The sequence below is a fragment of the Myxine glutinosa genome, chromosome 4, assembly GCF_964187855.1.
Source record: "Myxine glutinosa chromosome 4, kmMyxGlut1.1, whole genome shotgun sequence".
NCBI lineage: Eukaryota > Metazoa > Chordata > Myxini > Myxiniformes > Myxinidae > Myxine > Myxine glutinosa.
The window spans coordinates 189,820,446-189,842,684 of record NC_136264.1 but is presented as its reverse complement, the minus strand read 5'-3'; the positions used below and the strand labels follow the sequence as shown (position 1 = coordinate 189,842,684).

The window sequence follows — 22,239 nt, the reverse complement described above, 5'->3', positions numbered from 1 at the left end:
ATGAGCTTCCTACACATCTCTACTGGCAGTTTCACCCACTCTTCTTGTGCAAACTACTCCAGGTCTCCGAGATTTGAAGGGTGCCTTCTCCCAACTGCTGTTTTCAGATCTCCCCACAGGTGTTTGGGATTTAGATATTGACTCATCGCTGGCCACTTCAGAATAGTCCAGCGTTTTGTCTTGAACCATTCCTGGGTGCTTTTTGAAGTTAGTTTGGGGTCATTGTCCTGCTGCAAGACTCATGACCTTCAACGAAGACCCAGCTTTCTGACACTGTGTTGAACATTGCGCTCCAAAATGCCTTGGTAATCTCCTGATTTCATGATGACATGCACACATTCAAGGCACGCAGTGCCAGAGGCAGCACAGCAACCCCTAAACATCACTGTACCTCCTCCATGTTTGACTGTGGGGAAGGTGTTCTTTTCTTTGAAGGCTTCATTTTGTTTTTTTGTAAATATAGAACAAACATTTTCTGTAAATTTGGTCTCATCTCGCCAAAGGACATTCTGTCAGAAGGATTTTGGCTTGTTCACGTGTTTTGGAAAACCAAAGTTGGTCTTTCTTATGTCTCTTTCTCACCATTGGGGTCCTCTTGGACCTCACGACACCTACCATAGAACCCCCTTTCATCGAGTTGGCAACGGATGGTGCGAGTTGAAACTGTCCTGCCTTGTGTCTGAAGGGCAGCTTGAATCTGTTTGGCAGTTGATCGAGGTGCTTTCTCCACCTTTCGAACAAACCTTCACTGCAATCTTCGATCAAGTTTTCTCTTGCAGCCACGTCCAGGGAGGATGGCTACAGTTCCATGGGCCTAAAACTTCCTGATAACATTGCGTACGGTTGACATAGAAACATCAAGATCTCTGGAGATGGACTTGTGGCCTTGAGATTGCTGATGCTTTGCTACAATCTTGTGTCTGACCTCCTCAGACAATTCTCTGGTTTTCTTTCTGTTCTCCATGCTCATTGCACATGGACACAGTGACACAAAACAGCAGAATGACTCCTTTTCTCGATTCAAACTGGTTGAATGAGTGATTTTAATATTCCAGGCACCTTCAACTCACCACAGGTGAGTTCAATTCCAAAGTAAAGGAGAATCACCTGCTTGAAATCTAATTATTTCGAACAACTTCTAAAAGTTGCCAATAATATTGTCCAGGCCATTTTAGGATTTCTGTGTGGAATAAGCTAAGATTTAGTAATTTTTTCAGCTTTTTTTGTTTTGTTCCACTGCAAACCAAAGAAATACATATGTGGATACCAAAATACTTTTTAATTTCAACAATTTTCTGGAAGAAATGGTGCATTATTTGAAAAAAGTGCAAAGGTGCCAATATTTTTGTCCACGACTGTATGTTACCCCCCAGCCAAAGTTGTATTTGTATTTGTACCCCGAATAAAGTGTATAAGTGTTCATAGCTGGAGTACCCGAAAAATAAATATTAACATTTTTGATATGAGGGCAAATATAATGGAAAAGCAATTACATCCAAATCAGAATCCATCACAAATGTCAAATCATCATTTTACCGTTTCGTTGAATATATGCTGCTGAATGTGCCGTTGATCACGTTTCTTTGTTAAATATGATGACGTTCAGAAAAAAGCAGAAGCCTTACCACCAACTTCGACCGCTTCTGGAATTGTTTGATTTATTTGTGTTCAAATGTCTGGTAATTATTTTGTATTTATCTATGCGAATGTGTACTTGTATATAACTATAATCATAAAGTCATTAATCAAAAAGACTTAGTCACTCTAGAGCGTTTTTTTTAATCCAAAAAAAACGAACTGATTTTTTTTTGGCCTAAGACACTCCCAAACACTCACTGATGAACCTCTGAAAGTTTGACAAAGATCCGTTCAGCCATCTCTGAGAAAAATGGTGACACATAGACAGACAAATGGCTCTCTTATATAGTAAACGAGCCGAATGCACACGGCGTTGCCCGGGTTCTTTTTGAATGAATTTACTACTATAATTCAGCTTTTACTTGCGGCCGTAGAAGATTGACTACGATAATTCAGCTCAGCTTTTAATTGCGAAATGGGCCCAGCCCAGCCCCGGCCTCAACTGGCCTCGCCACCCAGCCTATAACCTTCCCGGGGCCCGAACTCGACATTTTTAGTTCTTTTTGAATGAATTTACCACAATAAGTCCGCTTTTACACACGGCCGTAGAAGATTGACTACTATAATTCAGCTCAGCTTTTAATTGCGGAATGGGCCCAGCCTGGCCGAAGCGGCCTCGACTGTCCTCGCCACCTAGCCTATAACCTTCCGGGGCCCGTCCCGACATTTTTTGTTGCAGAGGTTTCCTCCTATCTTGCACCGTTCAAGAGATTAGCATGGGCAGACAAACAAACAAAAACTTTATTTTCTATATATAGAAGTAGAAGATACGTGTATATATATATATATATATATATATATATATATATATATATATATATATACTAGCTTGGCTCGGCTCGCTGCGCTCGCCTCACCAAGCGTCGTTACTGAGGAACGGGCTTATTTTAGCTGAGGCTAATGACTGTACCTGAGTTGCTGTGTTGTCATGATTTACACCAATCATAATACAAACAATTACTTTGCAAAAATGTATTTGTTGTGTTTGTGATATTACATTTTTAAAGGCAATTTAGGTTGAAGATTTAGGTTGAATGTTTATTTTTTTCAAGAAAGAACCCCTCAGCACATACATAGGGAAGGAGTAGGTGCAGACTGGAAGTTTGGGACGATTACACCTCACCACCACGTAATTCAAAACACCTCACAGCCATCAAACACAAAATAAAAACACCTCACAGCCATAAAACACGTAATAAAAACACATCACAGCCACAAAACACGTAATAAAAATACCTCACCACTACGAAATTAAAAACACCTCACATCCATAAAACACGTAATAAAAACACCTCACAGCCATAAAACACATAATAAAAACACCTCACAGCCATAAAACACATAATAAAAACACCTCACAGCCATAAAACACGTAATAAAAACACATCACAGCCACAAAACACGTAATAAAAATACCTCACCACTACGAAATTAAAAACACCTCACATCCATAAAACACGTAATAAAAACACCTCACAGCCATAAAACACATAATAAAAACACCTCACAGCCATAAAACACGTAATAAAAACCCACCACCACAAAATTAAAAACACCTCACAGCCATAAAACACTGAGTAAAAACACCTGACAGCCATAAAACACGTCATAAAAACACCTCACATCCATAAAACACGTAATAAAAACACCTCACAGCCATAAAACACATAATAAAAACACCTCACAGCCATAAAACACGTAATAAAAACACCTCACAGCCATAAAACACATAATAAAAACACCTCACAGCCATAAAACACGTAATAAAAACACCTCAGAGCCATAAAACACCTAATAAAAACACCTCACAGCCATAAAACACGTAATAAAAACACCTCAGAGCCATAAAACACCTAATAAAAACACCTCACATCCATAAAACACGTAATAAAAACACCTCAGAGCCATAAAACACCTAATAAAAACACCTCACCACTACGAAATTAAAAACACCTCACATCCATAAAACACGTAATAAAAACACCTCACAGCCATAAAACACAAAATAAAAACACCTCACAGCCATAAAACACGTAATAAAAACCCACCACCACAAAATTAAAAACACCTCACAGCCATAAAACACGAAATAAAAACACCTCACAGCCATAAAACACGTAATAAAAACACCTCACCACCGCAAAAATAAAAACACCTCAGCCATAAAACACGTAATAAAAACACCTCACCACCACAAAATTAAAAACACCTCAGCCATAAAACACGTAATAAAAACACCTCACCACCACAAAATTAAAAACACCTCACAGCCATAAAACACTGAGTAAAAACACCTGACAGCCATAAAACACGTCATAAAAACACCTCACCACCACAAAATTAAAAACACCTCACAGCCATAAAACACGAAATAAAAACACCTCACAGCCACAAAATTAAAAACACCTCACCACCACTTCATTTAAAAACACCTCACCACCAAGTAATTCAAAACACCTCACCACCATGTAATTCAAAACACCTCATCACCAACTAATTCAAAACACCTCACCACCACATAATTAAAAACACCTCACCACCACATAATTATAAATACCTCACAACCACGTAATTCAAAACACCTCACCACCATGTGATTTAAAAACACCTCACCACCACATAATTAAAAACACCTCACCACCACATAATTAGAAATACCTCACCACCACGTAATTCAAAACACCTCACCACCATGTGATTTAAAAACACCTCACCACCATGTGATTTAAAAACACCTCACCACCATGTGATTTAAAAACACCTCGTCATTTAAAAACACCTCACCACCACATAATTCAAAATACATCACCATCACGTGATTCAAAACCTCCACATCGTTATTAAAAAAACTTCACAACCACGGAAACAAAAGTTTGAGGGAGTCGTTAAGTGACAACACAGACACTGCCCAGATATGTATGTAGATATATAGATAAATGACTGTACCCTAGTTGCCGTTTTGTCATGGTTTAAACCAATCATAATTCAAACAATTATTTTGCACAAATGTATTTGTAATATACGTTATATCACATTTTATAAACAATTGAAGTTGAAAACTTAAGTTGAAAAAAAATTTTTTCCCCAAAAAATTCCAAAAAATAAAAATTAGGAAAATTTTTCAAAAAAATACCCTTAGGACATACCGACGGGAGAGATTTTTTTTTTTTTTTTTTTTTTGGATACAAGATCGAGGCTCGTGAAAGAGCGAACATTATTCACACAGAAAGACAAACCGAAACATAAAACATATAACATCGGGAGCGGTAGACAAGATGGGGAGAGAGGGGGAAGGACACAAACACAACATTTGAGAGCAGGGACCGAGAGACATGGAGACATCGAGAGATCTGAGAGAGGGCGAGGGCTTTGGGGGGGGGCATGGGAAGGGGGTGGTGGGAGAGGTATAAAACATATGGACACTGCCAGGACTTCCAGGAAAGAAGTTGGAATTTCAAACAAGGTGGATCTGGGGTGAATTAGCGGGGGTAGAAAAGATCAAGGTTTTGGATGGGGGAAGATAAGAGATGGTGCTGAACAGCTGTTTTAAAGACCTGGAGGGAGGAGTGGGATTGAAGGGAGTGAGGGAGTTTGTTCCAGAGGCGGGAGAAAAGAGGAATGAAAGAGTGAAGGTGAGCAGAGAGCCGAGATTTCGGCAGTTTAACCATCAGAGGGTTGCTGGCAGATCTTGTGCGACCTGTAGGAATATTTGGGGGACAGAGCACAGAGAGAGCTGGGGGTGCAAGGCCGGAGAGGAGTCGGTAGAAGACAGAAAGACCACCTACCTGCCTGCGGTGAGTGAGTGAAAGGCCCTCAGAGATAGCTTCATCGCGGGAGATTCCAATAATTCTGAAAGCTTTGGTTTCAACAGCGTGAAGCCGAGCTAGGTGTGAGGCAGGAGCGCCGGCCCATAGGGGAGAACAGTATTCCATTGAGCTGCGGATGAAAGCCTTGTATGTGGTGAGGAGCTCAGGTGTGCCGAGGAAGGACTTCGCACGACGGAGGATGCCCAGTCGGCGACTGGCTTTGGAGGCCAGCTTGGAAATGTGGTTTTCCCAAGAAAGATCATGGCAGATAGTGAGACCCAAAAGCTTGAGCGACAGAACTTCTTGGAGAGGATTGTTGAGAAAGTAGATGGGAGGGTTGTCCAGTCGATCTTTTCGGAGAGACATAGTAAGAGTGTGAGATTTGTCAGGATTGAAAGACATGTTCCACTTGTTTGACCAGTCTGTGATTTTGTCCAAGTCTTCAGAGAGTGAGGAGGCTGCAGACTGCCGATCTGAGGGAAGAGGAATGGAGCGGCAGAGAGTGGAGTCATCAGCAAAGAGATAGGGAGGATTTTCAAGAGAGTCAGAGAGATCATTGATGAAGACCAGAAAAAGCACGGGGCCCAGAACACTGCCTTGGGGAACTCCAGCCTGAACAGGAAGAGGAGATGAGAGAAACCCATTCAGGGCCACACGTTGACGACGACTAGAGAGGAAGTCCGCCAGCCATGCGTGGAGATTTCCATGGATACCAAAGGAGGAGAGTTTGGTGAGCAGAGCGGGGTGCCAGACCGTGTCGAAGGCACGTGATATGTCGAGGGAGACAGCTCTAATTTCCTGTTTGGCATTGAGGACCTCCATCCATTGTTGAGACAGCAGAAGCAGCATGTCCAGAGTAGAGTGACCTGGTCTGAAACCAAATTGATGATAGGAGATCAAGCCATTGGAGAAGAGGAAAGATTTCATATCCGAAGCAATGATGGATTCCATGACTTTGCTGATAATTGGGAGAAGGCTGATTGGTCTGTAGTTGCTAGGATCTGTTTTTGCACCTTTTTTGTGCAAAGCGGTGATGTTGGCTGATTTCCAAGCAGATGGCAGTTGACCTTGAGCAAAAGAGAGGGTGAAGAGAACAGAGAGAGGGTGAGATAGAGCAGCAGAGCAGGATTTTAGGACCCGTGGGCTGATGCTGTCGGGTCCAGTTGCAGAATCAGACTCGAGCGTTGACAGAAACTTTTCCACCTTGTCAGGACGAAAGGACACGGAGTCCAGGAGCAGCAGGGTACGACTGGGTATGGTGGGTACAGAGAGGGATGGGTTTGGGACACAAGATTTAGAGGCAAACACAGAGTTGAGGCATTCAGCTTTTTCACGTGCGGAGTCAGCTGTGTAGCCGTTTGAGGTAAGGGAGGGGATGGAGGGGGAACAAACACCAGAAACGGATTTGACCAGACGCCACCAGGATTTGGAAGAGGGAGACAGATAAGAGAGTTCGGTCTTGAGAACGGAGAGATATTGTTTCCTGGCTCTCCTGAGGGTGGACACACACTTGTTTCGGGCTTTGTGAAAGGAAATGAGATTTCCTTCCATTGGATTTGCTTTCCAGGAGACAAAGGCAAGTTGTTTCTGGGCAACAGCCTCACCACAGGATTCCGTGTACCATGGACGGGAGGAAGGGTATGACAACTGAAGACGAGATGGGATAAATCTGTGCATGAGAGAGAGCAATTTACTTTGGAAGAATTCCCAGGATGAGTTGATGTCAGAGTTGGTAGAGATGGGAGACCAGTCCAGATGATTGATGGCTGCTTGAAGACCGTGCCAGTTGGCCTGAGTGAAATGCCAGACTCGTCGACGCTGAGCAGGCTCCCTGAGGATGGTCAGAGAGATGTCCACTTTAACAAGGACATGATCAGATGATCCGATTGGAGCAGAAGAAGAGCAGCAGACATTTTCAGGGAAGTTAGTCATAACCAAGTCCAGAAGAGAAGATGTTCCGTTGACTGAGATCCGGGTCGGGAAATTGACAGATTGTGTCAGTCCCAGTGAGTCGCAGAAGTCCTTTGCTGAGGAGCCATGGCTGGTGAGAGAGGTACCCACACCCAGCCAACTGGCATGATGACAGTTGAAATCACCACATATGAGGAAGAGAGAGTTGGGATGAGTAGATAGAAGTTGGTCCATATTATCAGACAGCGAGATGTAGATGGAGTCATCACTGTTTGGTGGACGGTACAACACACATATGAACAAGAGGTGGGAGCGAAGGGGAAGCCGTAGCCAGAGGTATTCCTGGGGGTGAGGTGGAGAGAGTGCAGTGCAGGGCGAGTGAGGAAGAGAGTTTTTGATAAAGATAGCAACCCCGCCTCCAGGACGAGGCTCAGGTCTATCATACCGGAGGAGGGAGTAGCCCGGGAGAGATACTAAGGAATCAGAGACATCATAAAGGAGGAAAGTTTCTGTTAAGCAGATCACGTCTGGTTTGACAGAAGCAACCTGTATGGAGAGATCAGTTAAGTTTGAACGAAGGCCCAGGATGTTTGAGGTCCATACCGTTAATGAAGAGGAAGGGGGAGCATCAGATACAGAACAGGGGGGAGGAGGGGTAGGGTAAGATGTGGAAGAGGTGGAAGAGGTAGGGAGAGCTGTTGAAGGTGTGTCAGAGATTTCAGAATAGCTCGGAGAAAGGGAAGGATGGGGCGGACAAAAGGTTTGATGGTGATTGGGTGAGGCACAATGAGGTGTTATTTGAGGAGGGGGAAGAGCGAGGCAGAAGGTTGGGGGAGATGGAGGTGAGAGTTGGAAGGGGGAAGAAGCAGGGAGGATGCTTTGAGGAGGGGGAGTGAGAGGGGGGAAATTGAGAAGCAATGAGGGTGGGGAGATTTGAAGGGGAGGGGTGAGGGGGGAGTTTGGGAGGGAAGGGACAAGGGGAGGGATTTGAAAGGGATGGGATATGGGGGAGATTTGGAGGGGAGGGGTGAGGCAGGAGTCTAGGAGGGGAGGGGTGAGGGGGCGTCTTGGCGGGGAGGGGTGAGGGGGTAGTTTAGGAGGGAGGAGGCAAGGGGGGAGATTTGAAAGGGATGGGTGATGGGGAAGATTTGGAGGGGAGGGGTGATGGGGAAGATTTGGAGGGGAGGGGTTATGGGGAAGATTTGGAGGGGAGGGGTGAGATTGGATTTTAGAAAGTGTACGATTTATGGGAAACGAACATTTATTGCAAAATGGGTTTCTTGTGACCTTCGAGTTAAAAATACGTTTAAGGACGCTGGATGGAGGATGGAGTGCAGGAGAGTTTAGGGAATGTAGAAAAAAGGCACTATAGGAGATGGATATTTTTTTGGGGATGAATTGATTTGGTGAGCAAGTCGAAAGCAGCCTTTTAAAGAAGAAGAAGAAAAAGGTGTTATAAAATATGATGGAATACATAACTTGAGGGGAAAGTGTAAACATTGAAGGTTAATAACAGTGAAAACTATCTGGGGAAATGGGGGAGAAACACGTGGTCGAAGAACGAACGAACGAATAAGAATGAATAAACGAATGAGAACAGAGAAGGAAATGTTGTTGTTGTTTTTTTTTTTTTTTTTTTTTTTTTTTTTTTTTTTTTTTTTTTTTTTTTTTTTTTTTTTTTTTTTTTTTTTTTTTTTTTTTTTTGAGTTGCGATTTACACAAGGAAGTAGGCTATGGGTGAAAAGACTGGGAATACAGAGAACGAAAGTTATTGGATCACAAACGACGGACCGCTGAGACAAAAACAAAGCCTCAAGGTTGTACAGTGTACACTGTACAAGGCCTCAAGACACGACATGAATTAACACGATTTTCAATACAGGTATGAAAGATTTGCACCGAAAAATCTTCGTTGGGACACAATATACGTACAACACCATAAATAAATACAGTTTTAACGAAAATACAAATGGGAACAATCACTTAACTTCGATTTCAAATCGTTCGCGACGCGGCAAAGGCCTTGCTCGCGACACGGCAAACAGACGATCAATTTATGAAAGATAAACACCGAGAAACGACCAAAGTTGCACACAATAACTTCACACTCCGAAAGATAAATACAGTTTCGACAAAATACAATTGTGAACAGACTTAACTTCGAAAAAGCTTCGGAGCTTCGAAAATCCCTCCCACCGTCTCCGAGATCTCGCGAGACGCGAGATGGATGGACAGAGATATGTGCATACCAGAAGTTTGGTACGCTTTCACAAAAGTTTGAGAAAGTAGTTCAGTGACAAGACAACACAGGACAGGACAGACGCTGCACATATATATAACCACCTTTAGAGGCCATTTTTCCCCGCAAGCGGGGGTTGGCCTTTTTTCGGGGACCGTGGTTGTTGTTGTTTTTTGTCCCCTTTTTGAAGTGATGTTTTACGGCCGGATGCCCTTCCTGACGCCAACCCTTTTTGTCGCCTTTTTACAACAAACAGGGAATTACCAGTGAACTGGTACTCAATTTGCCGACCTCGGAAGGATGACAGGCTGAGTCAACCCCCTGGCGTTAATTCAGTGATTGACCGGGATTCGAACCCAGGATCCTAGGATCCTAAGCCCTCACCCGAGCCGCTTGCCCAACACCAGGGCTTCTCCTGGCCCAACACCAACACCTGGTCCAACACCTTCAACCAGGGCCCAACACAACGCTGCACATATATATATGGATATAATGATATATATATATAATATATATATATATATAATGTGCGTGTAATTACATTTTCCGTATTTGACGTTTTGACTCCACCCAAAAGGGTCAAATATGACGGCTCTTGCACATTCTTTGCATGTGGTGATCATAACTACCTAGTTTGGTGAATTTCTGCACAGCCGTTTGGCGGGAGATAGCATGACGGACGGATAGAAGGATGGATGGACAGACAGGACAGACAGATGGACAAACTGACCGAGCCGATTACGATATCCCCTCGTTTTATTAACAGGCATGGGAATAATAAAACAATCGAAAGGTCTGCTGTTATCGAGACAATCAGATAAATTAAATAAAACAGACATCTAGAAAGTGATTTGTTTGCTCCAAAGTGGTATTTATTCCATCTAAAAGCGCCATTTTATAACAAATTTTGCATTTCATTGAATATTGCTCTTCTAATTCTCCTATTGCAACGAGGCCATTGTATATAATTTGTCAAACTGTGTGTGGTAATGTGTGTGTGGTGTGGTAACTTCCCTGCAAAACCTGGTAATGCATTCCCCTTCAAATAACGATGTAGAATTAATGAACATGTTGGCTTCAGGAAAGGCTGAGTAAGGAGGGGATGTGATGGCCATGGTGGTACATTTTTGAGGATAAGACATCGCAGATATTTTGTTCATATCACATCTATCCAAAATAATAAAAGGTAATGTGTGTGAGTGAGTGTGTGTGTGTGTGTGTGTGTGTGTGTGTTTGTGTACGCGCCAGAAATGAACGATGGAGAGAGGCATGAGAAGTATAATGAACTTCATCTGCAGTATTGATTTGGAGAGTGGCCGATTCTTTCTTGCTGGTGGCCCTTGGTGCATGCCTGCAATAAAGTATAACCAGGAAGTTGAATTAGAAGTGCTGAGGTCAGCTTTCCTCAAGGTCACCCCGACTCTTAATTCTACAGGCGGAACCGCATGGATTGGCGCTTGTCGATAGAATCATGTGGCCTTCCTTAACTCGCGTACATTTAGTTCAAATGGAACGTTCGATTTTTATCGTCACCCTCATATTAGTTTAATAGATTATTCTCTGAAAACTTGATTCAAAATCTGCAGTTTGTTTATTTGCCACTGCTCCAGTTTCCCTGTGCAGTATATTTCCCACTTTTATAAAAGAATTTATATGAATGCACTATGTGTGTGTATAAACACACACACACACACACACACACACACACACACACACACACACACACACACACACACACACACACACACACACACACACACACACACACACACACACACACACACACACACACACCTTTCAGCTGTTGAATTAATACCAGGTGAGGTTGATTCAGCCTGTCATCCTTCGGATATGGCAAAATGAGTACAAGGGTACTGGGTCCTCTCTCAAGGAGGTTGGTGGCATGATTTGCACTCCGTAAAAAACACCTCATCCCGTAGCACACACAGTGAGTGGTGTGTGTCTGGATGGTGCAGAGGAGTCGTCCAAGGACACAGTGACGTGCTGATCCAGCGAAAGCTCCTATATATATATATATATATATATACACTGGATTTCAAATTCTGCCATCTTAGAAAAAATCCCTGGTGTTGGGCTAGCGGCAAGGGTGCCGGCTTAGGATACCAAGGATCCTGGGTTCGAATCCCGGTCGATCGCTGAATTAACGCCAGGGGGGTTGACTCAGCCTGTCATCCTTCCGAGGTCGGCTAATTGAGTACCAGTTCACTGGTAATTCCCTGTTTGTCGTTAATGGCGGCAAAAAGGGTTGGCGTCAGGAAGGGCATCCGGCCGTAAAACATTGCTTCAAATAGGGGACCGAAAAACAACAACAACCACGGTTCCCGAAAAAGGCCAACCCCCGCTTTGCGGGGAAAAATGGCCTCTAAAGGTGGTTATATTTAGAAACAATACTCAACATTCTGCTCACAGTTTCAATAATGTTGCATTATTCATTTGAAAATCCCTATTGAAGGAATTTAAATAAAAGAAAAGGTTTAGCATGATTCACAGTCACCCTGTTTGTTAGTATTTTTGTTCGAAGAGAGTGTCTTCTTCCTGCAGACCCTGCTGGCCAGACAACACAAGCATGAATTGCAAAGCACATATATGTGAACGCACTCACCTGGTTGTTTGTCTGCAGCATTTGGTCTGTCTGTAGGTAATCATTCCTAAACGCAGACATGCAGACGTTTGAAAATGTAATTATAAATTTCAACAACTAGCAGGGACCGATGGAACGTCCTCACAATGTAAAATGTGACATAAAGACCTCAACTCTCACGCCCTCCTCGTCCACCCACCCTCTCCCCCCCCCCCCCCCCACACCCCCAAGTCCTCAACCTCGACCCCCCGATGCTAGGTCCTCACCCTACGCCCCCCATCAACCACAACTCGGCAACTCACCCCCTCCCCCCTCCACAAAACCTCAACCTCCCCTCCCAACTTTGTCCCCTTCTTTCCACTCCCATCCCACCCCTCATCCCCAAATCCACTTCCTCCTCCACCCAACCCTAAGGCACCAATCACCTCTGCACTCCAAACCTCCAACCTCCACACACCCCAAACCCTCAACCTTCTATACCAACTCTGTCCTATCTTTGCTGTCCCCTCCTCCTGTACCCCTCAACCCCAAGTCCTCACCCCAACACTAAGCGTCATTACCCTCCACATTGAATGCCTTCGAACCCCTTCCACACCCATCACAGTCACCTGTCCAGCTCACAATCCTGTGAGATAAGCTGGAAAGAGATGTGACCATGCGTACGTTAAATATACAATAAACAATCCAAAACCAATTATCTTCTTCCTGATGCATATATACACATTGTTAAAAGTAAACAAGCATTCTGAGTATTGCGCTGCAATACATGTCCCCTACCAAAGTTCAAAGTGCCATAACTTTGTCAAAAATGATCGAATATGCAAATTTATGCACGGTTGATGCTGGTTTTCAAGCTTGATCTGAGGTATGCTGAGAAACATGTGTGTCACGCCTCTCCTCGTTGATAAGCCTGCAAGGTCACTCCGTGGAGCGGCCTGCACGTATTGCACTGTGTGAATTATATAATTACCAACTCACGGTCTGAGGTACTAGCGATTCAAGAGATATCCATTTTTTAAAATATTTTCTTTTAATTAACGATATCTGCCAAACCACGTGCCCTATCGCAAATTCCCAAAGGACATTTTAGTAGACTGACATGCTGAACAGATCTGTGAAGTTTCCCCTCGATTGGATCAAAAATGAGGGAGGAGCTAGGTTTTAAAGGTTCATGCTTAAAAACGTCATAACTTTGAAACCATGTGATGCATGACGTCATGTTCGCTGACTTTTTTGTTCACCATGGGTATGCGATTCTGCCTGCAAAGTTTGGCCTCGATCTGTTCAGCCGTTGCAGAGAAAAAGGGGTTTTCGTGTTTTCACGAAAAACAATATGGCGGCCGAACCATGTGACCTGTGACGTCATAATTACCATTAAAATATTCTACAGACCGAGTCCCTCCTACGGTGAAAATTTGAACTCAATCGGTCGAATTATTGCAGAGAAAATGTTTTTTAAAGGAAATTAAAACTTAAAATGGCACTGAGTTAAGGATCATCAGAATCATCAGAATTATTAAATTCCGAAAGTTCAAAGTGCCATAACTTTGTCAAAAATGATCGAAACGTCGTTAAATTCGAACTTGATCTGTAACTTATCATGAGGAAACCATGTGCCAAGTTTGAAATCATTAGCATTAAGAGTTTCGAAAAAAAAGTCCGGAAAGCTGTTCTTTGCGTGATGGACTGACGGACGGACAGACGGAGGGACGGAGTGCAAACCTATAGTCCCCTCCGGTGTACCAGTAGGGGACTAATAATGGCATGTCCTGGGTTGAAGCCCTGCTTGACAGAATGCCACATAGTTATTTGGGTGGTGTATATGGCAAGAGACCACTGCCTCAATTGATGAAGCCTTTCTTCACAAGCCCCTTGACGTATATTGGCATCATTTTTACTGCTGCATTGGTCGTTTTACAATGAAGGGAAAACTTATAATGAGGTTATGGCAATCGTGAATATGACAGCTCTGAGGATGCCTTTGACTTTGCATAGCAGTAAGCACCAACATGACGGCCGTATGATTTTTATGCCTCCACCGACTAAGTCGCCGGAGACATTATGTTTTCGGGTTGTCCGTCCGTCCGTCCGTCCGTGCTAAACCTCGTTTTTCTCAGCAACCATATGTCCGATTGAGACGAAACTTTCAGGGTAGGAGTGACACCCATGCAGAATGTTTCTATGATAATTGTGACGTCATAGGTCACGTGGTATGGCAGCCATCTTGGATTAAAAGCAAATAATTAAAAAATATTTCTCTGAAACCGCTGAATGCAAAAATTTGAAACTTGGCACATTGTCAAGTACTCCCAATGGGGAACAAAAGCATGATAATGATGACATCATATGTGAAGTGGTATACAAGGCAAAAATGTTTAAATTAAATTCCTTATCCTAAAAATCTGAAATTGCATGCACATGATCTATGACCCATTTGTATTGAAATATTAAATTTATGACATCATTGGTCACATGGTTTGGCAGCCATATTGGATTGAAGGAAATATTAAATAATTATATCTCTGAAGCCGCTCACCCTATCGATGCGAAATTTTACAAATATCATCTAACAGCACTGTTGCATATAGTTTGAAAATGATGATGTCATAGGTCATGTGGTTTGGCAGCCATCTTGGATAGAAAAACGAGCCTGATCCGATCATCACGAAACTTCACTATGTGGTTCTAGGAACCCAAATTCCCATTGCCCATGCCCTCCTGAATTTGGGTCTCACCCAAAGATTTTTCTATCCGTGCCCTTGCACAATTTTGGGGCTGGGTCATGTGGTTTCACCAGCAGGTCTACGCGCCTGCGCCCCCTCATCCACCGGAGCTGTCTCCCAAGCTTGCCTACTCCTCACCCTAACCTATCTGGGGAAAGGCCCTCCTTGGCACTTCCCACCTGATGCCCACCTTGGCATTTGGCAACCCGAGTCTTTTCCCTGGATCCTCGGGCCCCACTCACACACTAACCTAACTGGCTCTCTGAGCCTACCTCCGGCCTTACCTGGCCGACGAGCTCTCAGTGACCGGTGGGGTGCCTCAGTTAACTATCTACCAACAAACCACACGCCCCGCCATTCTACTGCCTCCTGCACCTCACAAAACACTACATTCTACAATCAGCACCACAGGTGTCAATATCCATTTTAATTTACATACACCCTCTATCTAACCTTACACAACCCCTCCGGGCCTCCGTGAATGGGTTCCACCCCCCCTCCCCCCCCATTCAATCCTTCACACCATGCATTCCACCCCAATAATTGTTACACCACACGCAATTCCATTTCATACTCACACACACACAGCATCATCGATCTAACTCATTTCCCCTACAACTCGTGCTTCCCACGTCGTCCTTTTAAACTATGCACACACCCTTTTATAACAACCACTAAACTCTCTACGTCCCCTCTATAGTTCATGGTCACGACTTAAATCTCAGTCCCTATGGTTTCTCTCGATCCCTAATCATTATCCTCAGAGCGCTTTATACACAGAGTTTGGCCAACTCGGTAATAGGCGCCATGTTGGAGCCCGACGTCAAGTGCACACGCGCGTGCGTTCAAGCGTGATCAGTGAGCATGCAGTATAGTCCAGCCGAATGGTCCAGCCGGATCTGTTTGCTCAGATTTGCAGAATCATGGTCGATGGCATCCCTGCCTCTCTTCAGGGGAAGTCATCGAGGGGCAGAAGTCCTTCCTTACTGGAGTGAAGGCGAACTTTGTTGGTACAGCATTGGGGTTCAGCTTTCGCAGATTATCAGCACGGCCAAGCTCGTACTGCGTCTCATCAAAATGGTCCTGATGGAGGAAGAAACAATTAAAACATTACAAACAAATTCACTGCAATACAGTATATATATTAGGAACATACACATTACCACCGGTAGTCCGAAAGATCAGGAAATACAATGACTCGAGATTTTTACCTTGTCCCATACATAGACTACTTATGTGTGTTGGCTGAAGTCCAAATAAAAACTTTAACCACACCAAATGTGTTTCTAACCTTGAGTTTCTGATCGACTCATCGAGACTTCATTTTCAGAATATGAGGTTAGGGCCCTACTTTCCTTTTTTTTTCTTTTTTTTTTTGATCTAGCGTTAATATACACTGTTTGGGGATGGATTTATTTAGACCCTACATTAATTTAGATCAAATAACTTATTACGGTACTTACGGCACACAGAAGTGAGGTATCATTGGCGTTCCAATTTTTACGACGAACTTTAATCTCCCAAATTCATCTCCTTTCAGGATCTCGAGGGAAATAATGCATCTTTGCTTCCTTTTCCCTTCGATTGGAGCATCCCCATGCAGAACAGCACGGCATTTCCCTCAATTTTAAGGTGAAAGTTGTACATTTACAAGCGATCACAATAAATGTCCAGCAGTAGTCAGTAGACATGTTTAGTTAGATTTGGTAGCTTGCGCGTAGGGCTTTAACATGGCGCCTGTTGTCACGTGATCGCTAAAAACGGAAACCGAGCTGGCCAAACTCTGTGTATAAAGGGCTCTGATTATCCTAGCGCTCTCTCAGATAGTTTTGGTGCCCCCATGGAGGCAACCATTGCTGGCCCCTCGATGGGCCGAACAATGCTATCCCCCTAAACTAATGCTCATGCCCCCCCACCCCCCCGTGGGGAATGGTCACACCACCACACCCCCACATGGGGGTACAATACACCCCCATTCCTCTAAGCTATGAGCTCCTCCCTATCAGGGTAATTTCCTGGGCCCTAGCACTCTAGCAGGCGGGGGGAAGGGTGGTGGGGGTGTGGGGTTGTTTGGGGTCGGCTAATCCGATCCGTGCGGGGTGGAGTTAGTTCCGAATTCCCCCCCCTGTAGATCCGAGTTGGGGTATTTGGTTGTGGCCCACCGCGTGCCATCGCCGGAGCCGCCTGCCATGGGTCCGGACCTTGCTAATCGCTGGTCCACTAGCCTCCGGACCATGTCCTCCAGGTCCAGGCCCCTTTCAGGGGCGGACCCTCTCAGAGACCCGCCACTAGGTATGGGCCCTACCTGCTTCACCGCTGACGGGTGGCGCTCGCCCCCCCCCCCCGGGCCAGGGGTCTCGCCGCCTCCCAACGGGCCGCAGCATCGGCCACCTGGCTCAGGGTTTGCGGCGCCACATGGCCAATTGTTGCCGAAGCTCAGGGTCTAAAATGGCCTGTACAAAATGGTCCAGCGCCAAGCTTTTTTGGGAGGCCGCGACCATGTCCACAAGCGCTATCTCCACTGTGCGGCGAATGTCGTACACCAACTCCCCGATGGTCTCTTGGGGTTTTCGTTTTCGCACCGCGAGTTGAGTTTTAACAAGCTCGCTCTGTTGTTCTACACCAAACCGATTTATTAGGGCCGAACGGAGGTCTGACAGGGTAATAGCACCAGTCAGTAGAGCAGTTAAGACCTCTGCCACCGTGCCACGCAGTGCTGCTACAAGGTGTATCCCACCTTCGTCCGGTCCCCAACCGTTACCTCTATACACATGGTCGAACTGGGCCAAATACGCCTGCAGATTGCTCTTGCCATCATACGGCGCGAGCAACACCGTGCGGGTGCTGGAGGTACGAATACCGCATGCCGGTCTTGTGGGACCGACGCAGCACCGAACCCTTCAGGTACCCATGGTGCACAACTTATTTGGGGCTTGCATCCCCTTTTCGTCCCCCTGACCACTACCCTGGTCGGTGTCGATGCCTGGGTCATTTGACTACCCCTCGCACCCCATTCCGTACTTGCACACCCCAGTGCGCACATTCCTTTCACACACTCCACATCATTCGTTCCCCTCGCACCTGGCCCTCTACGATCTCCGAGGTCTGTCCTTTCTCCCAAGCTCATCGAACACCCAATCGCACCAAACACATTCCCGAAATCATCGACACTCACCTCGGGACTCACCTTCTCCCGGCTCTCTTCAAGAACCTGTAATCTTATAATCTGATTAGCAAGTACTTCATCACGCTGTGAGCACCACCCTTGTATACATTCCATCAATTCCTCCCCAGATCGGATCCCCAGACGATGGACGCGGCCACGCAGCTCACACATTGGCTGAAAATCTTGGCTAATCAATTCAATTCCCACGAGGGAATCGCTGCTGACACGCAGCTCGCCGTGCTACAATCCAAGGTGCACCATACGGTGTACATGTCCATTGAACAGTGCGCGACGCACGATGCTGCTGTGGCCGAGCTGCAACGTATCAACATAAAAAAAAACGAAGCGTGGTCTACTGCAGACATTTGCTTGCGTCTCGTCGACAACAGCCCGTGGAGACCTAAGACCAATTCGCACAAGACCTCCGACGGCTACTGAAGGACAGTACCCCTAAGGTATGCACCCATGAACAAGTCTGTGATGACCTTGTCCACAATGCTATATCGCGGCCGGCAATGTGTGCGAGCCTCACCTCTTTTAAGGACCTGCGCGTTCTTCATGACACCTTGTGACATCCCGGCATGACGCGTTTCGCTCATTACGTGCGCAGTCGTAACTTGCCCTATTCCGTTGAGGATATTCGTCAGCTCTGTCGCACGTGTTCCGTATGCGCTGAACTCAAACCTCGCTTCTACAACCCTCCTATGGGCACGCTAGTCCAAGCCACTAGGCCGTGGGAGAGATTGGCGATGGATTTCAAAGGACCACTGCCGGCATCACCGGCTTTGAGTAATTCTCGTTATCTCCTCACAATCATTGATGAGTTCTCTAGATTCCCTTTTGCTCTCCCGTGCGGAGATATGTCTGCTGCTATGGTTATCCGGTGCCTGCAGATCTTGTTTTCTATGTTTGGGAATCCGGCCTATGTGCACACCGATTGTGGCGCGGTGTTCTTGTCCCAGGATGTGAGGAACTTCTTGCTCCAGCATAATGTCGCTTCTAGCTATACTACTCCGTATAGGCCACAAGCAAATGGACAGGTCGAACGCTTTAATGGCATTATATGGAGGGCCGTTACTCTGAGTCTTATGTCCCGTGGCCTAGGACTAGACAAATGGGCTTGGTCACTACCCGGGGCATTAAGCTCGATCAGGACTTTATTGTGTACTGCTACCAATGAAACTCCCCACGAACGGATGTTTCGTTACCCGAGGCGTTCAGGTAGTACCCGACCTTTACCGGGTTGGCTTGCTGAGCCGGGACCGGCTTTTCTCAAACGTGCAGTTCGCATGAGTAAATATGACCCACTGGTGGATAAGGTGCAGGTTCTCCAGGCTAACACCGAGCACGCTCGTGTGTTGTTGACCAAAAGGACGGGAGTCGACAGTCTCAGTACGCCACCTGGCCCCATGCCCCCATGCCTGGCCCCATGCCAGCCCCATGCAAGTTGACGAACCAGCTTACGATCCCGTTGATCCACCCGATGATCCGCCTATGGAGTATCTGCCGGCTTCCTCACCGCTCCATGCACCCGATCCGGCTGGCCCTGTGGGGCCACCGCCGTCACCCGATTTAGGCAGCTACTCTGACGCGGGGGACTCCGGTCTTGGGGATGTAGTACCCGGTAGTTACCGGACCTGTGCCGGGAGAGAGATTCGCCGCCCCGACCGCTATGGATGGACTGTCTGACATGGACTGGCAACTGCCACCCACTGATATTACTCTGCTGATATGTACTGCTGGCTTGATTTCTGCCGTCGCGGACGTGTAGTTCTAATGGTGGGGAGAATGTAATGAAATTGTGTAAGTTGAACCCAGGTGTTATGCTGTCTCCAACCACTGAGAGGCTTCTATAAGAACTCGGACGAACATCGCTCCGAGACATTCCTGTGACATTTATTCTGTGTGATAGTGTATACTCGAATGGTGTGTATATGTAGATGATCCAGGCTTGCTTGCTCTAATTGCTAATTGATTGCTACTTCCATGATTACGGAATACTGATACAATGCTTGATGATTTCTTACAGGTGTTGCCAGAGATCTAAACTGAATTAAACCTACTATTGGGACAATGTTGTATATCTTGATTTCTTACAACAATCACAACTTCCCTCTTTAATTCCTTTTGCGCTGCTTTTAGCTCACCTATGATATCTGTATTCCTACTTACATGTTCGCTTAACTCCTGTTGTCCCACCATCAGCTTCTCTACCTCCCGCGTCAGTCCTTCTATTCCCCCACACAGTTTGGACGCACTCTCCTTCAACTCTCGTTGGACGCGTATCTCACACCGCTTCACCTCATCACGCACCACCACGACCTCGGCACTCATCTTATGCCCAATCTTCACCCCCATTTTATCCATCCGATCACCCATTCTTTTAATTTCCCCGCTGGATTCTTCCCTCATTTTTTTCATTTCCCAGCTTGATTTTTCGCTCATTTTATCCATCTGCACCTCCAAGTATGCGCTGAACTGCGTCATGAATAAATCCATGTCAAACCGTGCTTGCACAGCAGGTTCAATAACTGCCGCCGGCTCTGGGCTGGAAGTGCCTCCATTTTCTCCACCTCCTGCTGCGCCCTCATTAACCTCATAGTCCATTTGTACGTTCATGTTCTGGGCCATTAATTAATTATCATGTTCATTATCTACACTTTCTACACCCACCAGAACCTGATCGTCTTGGCCAGCCATCGCACTAATTTAAAAAAAAAAAAAAATTCTGAATTAAATTTTCTCCACACTCGTGATTTTGAGGTATGTGAAACGTACTCCAGGTCCGAATCCCACTCCTGACACCAATTTCGTTGCGGATCCCGGGTCTGTTGACGTACTAAGGTGGGGGGTTTATGACCTCGAGTCCACTGGGCCGTCGGTGGCGACGAAGCTCGCGTCCGGCGGGTTGCGAAGCATCCTCAATCGCCAGTCTCCCATCCACGGGCCGAAGGGTTACTGGTCTCTAAACCCAAATACCTTCAAAGACACGTGGCCAGAAAGACCGGGTATTGAACCACCTCACAATTCACACCCAATTCCAATAGAGTGTGCCGAGCGCGGCGTAAATTGCGGTTTTATCCTGCGTGATTGATGGGCGTTATTGAGTAGTCAAATTCGGTTTCGGGCAATGCCAGGACAAGAAAGACAAGCGTTACGCCTAGGTCCCCCGTCGGGGAAGTGATGTGAGTTTGCAAAGTGGAACACGCAGAAAACATGCTATGATATGATATTTCGCTCACAAGGGTCAGACATACATGGAGGCGGCCATCTTGGATTTTGACGTGGCGACCCAATTTTCAATAGCGTTCTTCCTTATGCCTAGACACACCCACACACGAGAAGGTACTTCGCTTCTTTTTCAAGAGATTTCGCTCACAAGGTTCAGACATATATATGGTGGCGGCTGTCCTGGATTTTGACGTGGCGACCCACTTTACAATAACGGTCTTCCTTATGCCGAGATACACCCACACACCAAATTAGAAGTTGGTACTTCGCTTATCTTTCAAGATATTCATCTCACAAGATTCAGACATACATGGCGGCGGCCATCTTGGATTTTGACGTGGCGACCCAATTTTAAACAGCGTTCTTCCGTGTGCCTAGATACACCCACACACCAGATTAGAAGTTGGTACTTCGCTTATTTTTCGAGATATTTCGCTCACAAGGTTCAGACATATATATGGTGGCGGCCATCTTGGATTTTGACATGGCGACCCAATTTTCAATAGCGTTTGTCCTTATGCCTATATACACCCACACACCAGATTAGAAGTTGGTACTTCGCTTGTTTTTCCAAGATATTCATCTCACAAGGTTCGGACATACATCGCGGCGGCCATCTTGGATTTTGACGTGGCGACCCAATAGATACACCCACACACCAGATTAGACGTTGGTACTTCGCTTATTGTTCGAGATATTTCGCTCACAAGTTTCAGACATATATATGGTGGCGGCCACCTTGGATTTTGACGTGGCGACCCAATTTTCAATAGCGTTTGTCCTTATGCCGAGATACAGCCACACACCATATTAGAAGTTGGTACTTCGCTTATTTTTCAAGATATGCAGATTACAAGGTTCAGACATACATGGCATCAGACATACATGGCGGCGGCCATCTTGGATTTTGACGTGGCGACCCA

The 22,239-nt window shown here is 45.6% G+C and overlaps 1 protein-coding gene across 1 annotated transcript in view; it reads right to left on the bottom strand.

The window, feature by feature from the left end:
* LOC144891491 (uncharacterized) overlaps nt 1-20,704 on the bottom strand; it is a 111,406-nt gene extending 90,702 nt beyond the window's left edge. Inside the window, exons 1-2 of the mRNA XM_078775113.1 lie at nt 20,258-20,704; nt 15,907-16,002 (exon numbers count right to left, since the gene is read on the bottom strand). Of these exons, the coding sequence (XP_078631239.1) occupies nt 15,907-16,002; nt 20,258-20,704 (543 nt within the window). The remainder of the gene's footprint in view (nt 1-15,906; nt 16,003-20,257) is intronic.
* Between the last annotated feature and the right edge of the window lie 1,535 nt (nt 20,705-22,239).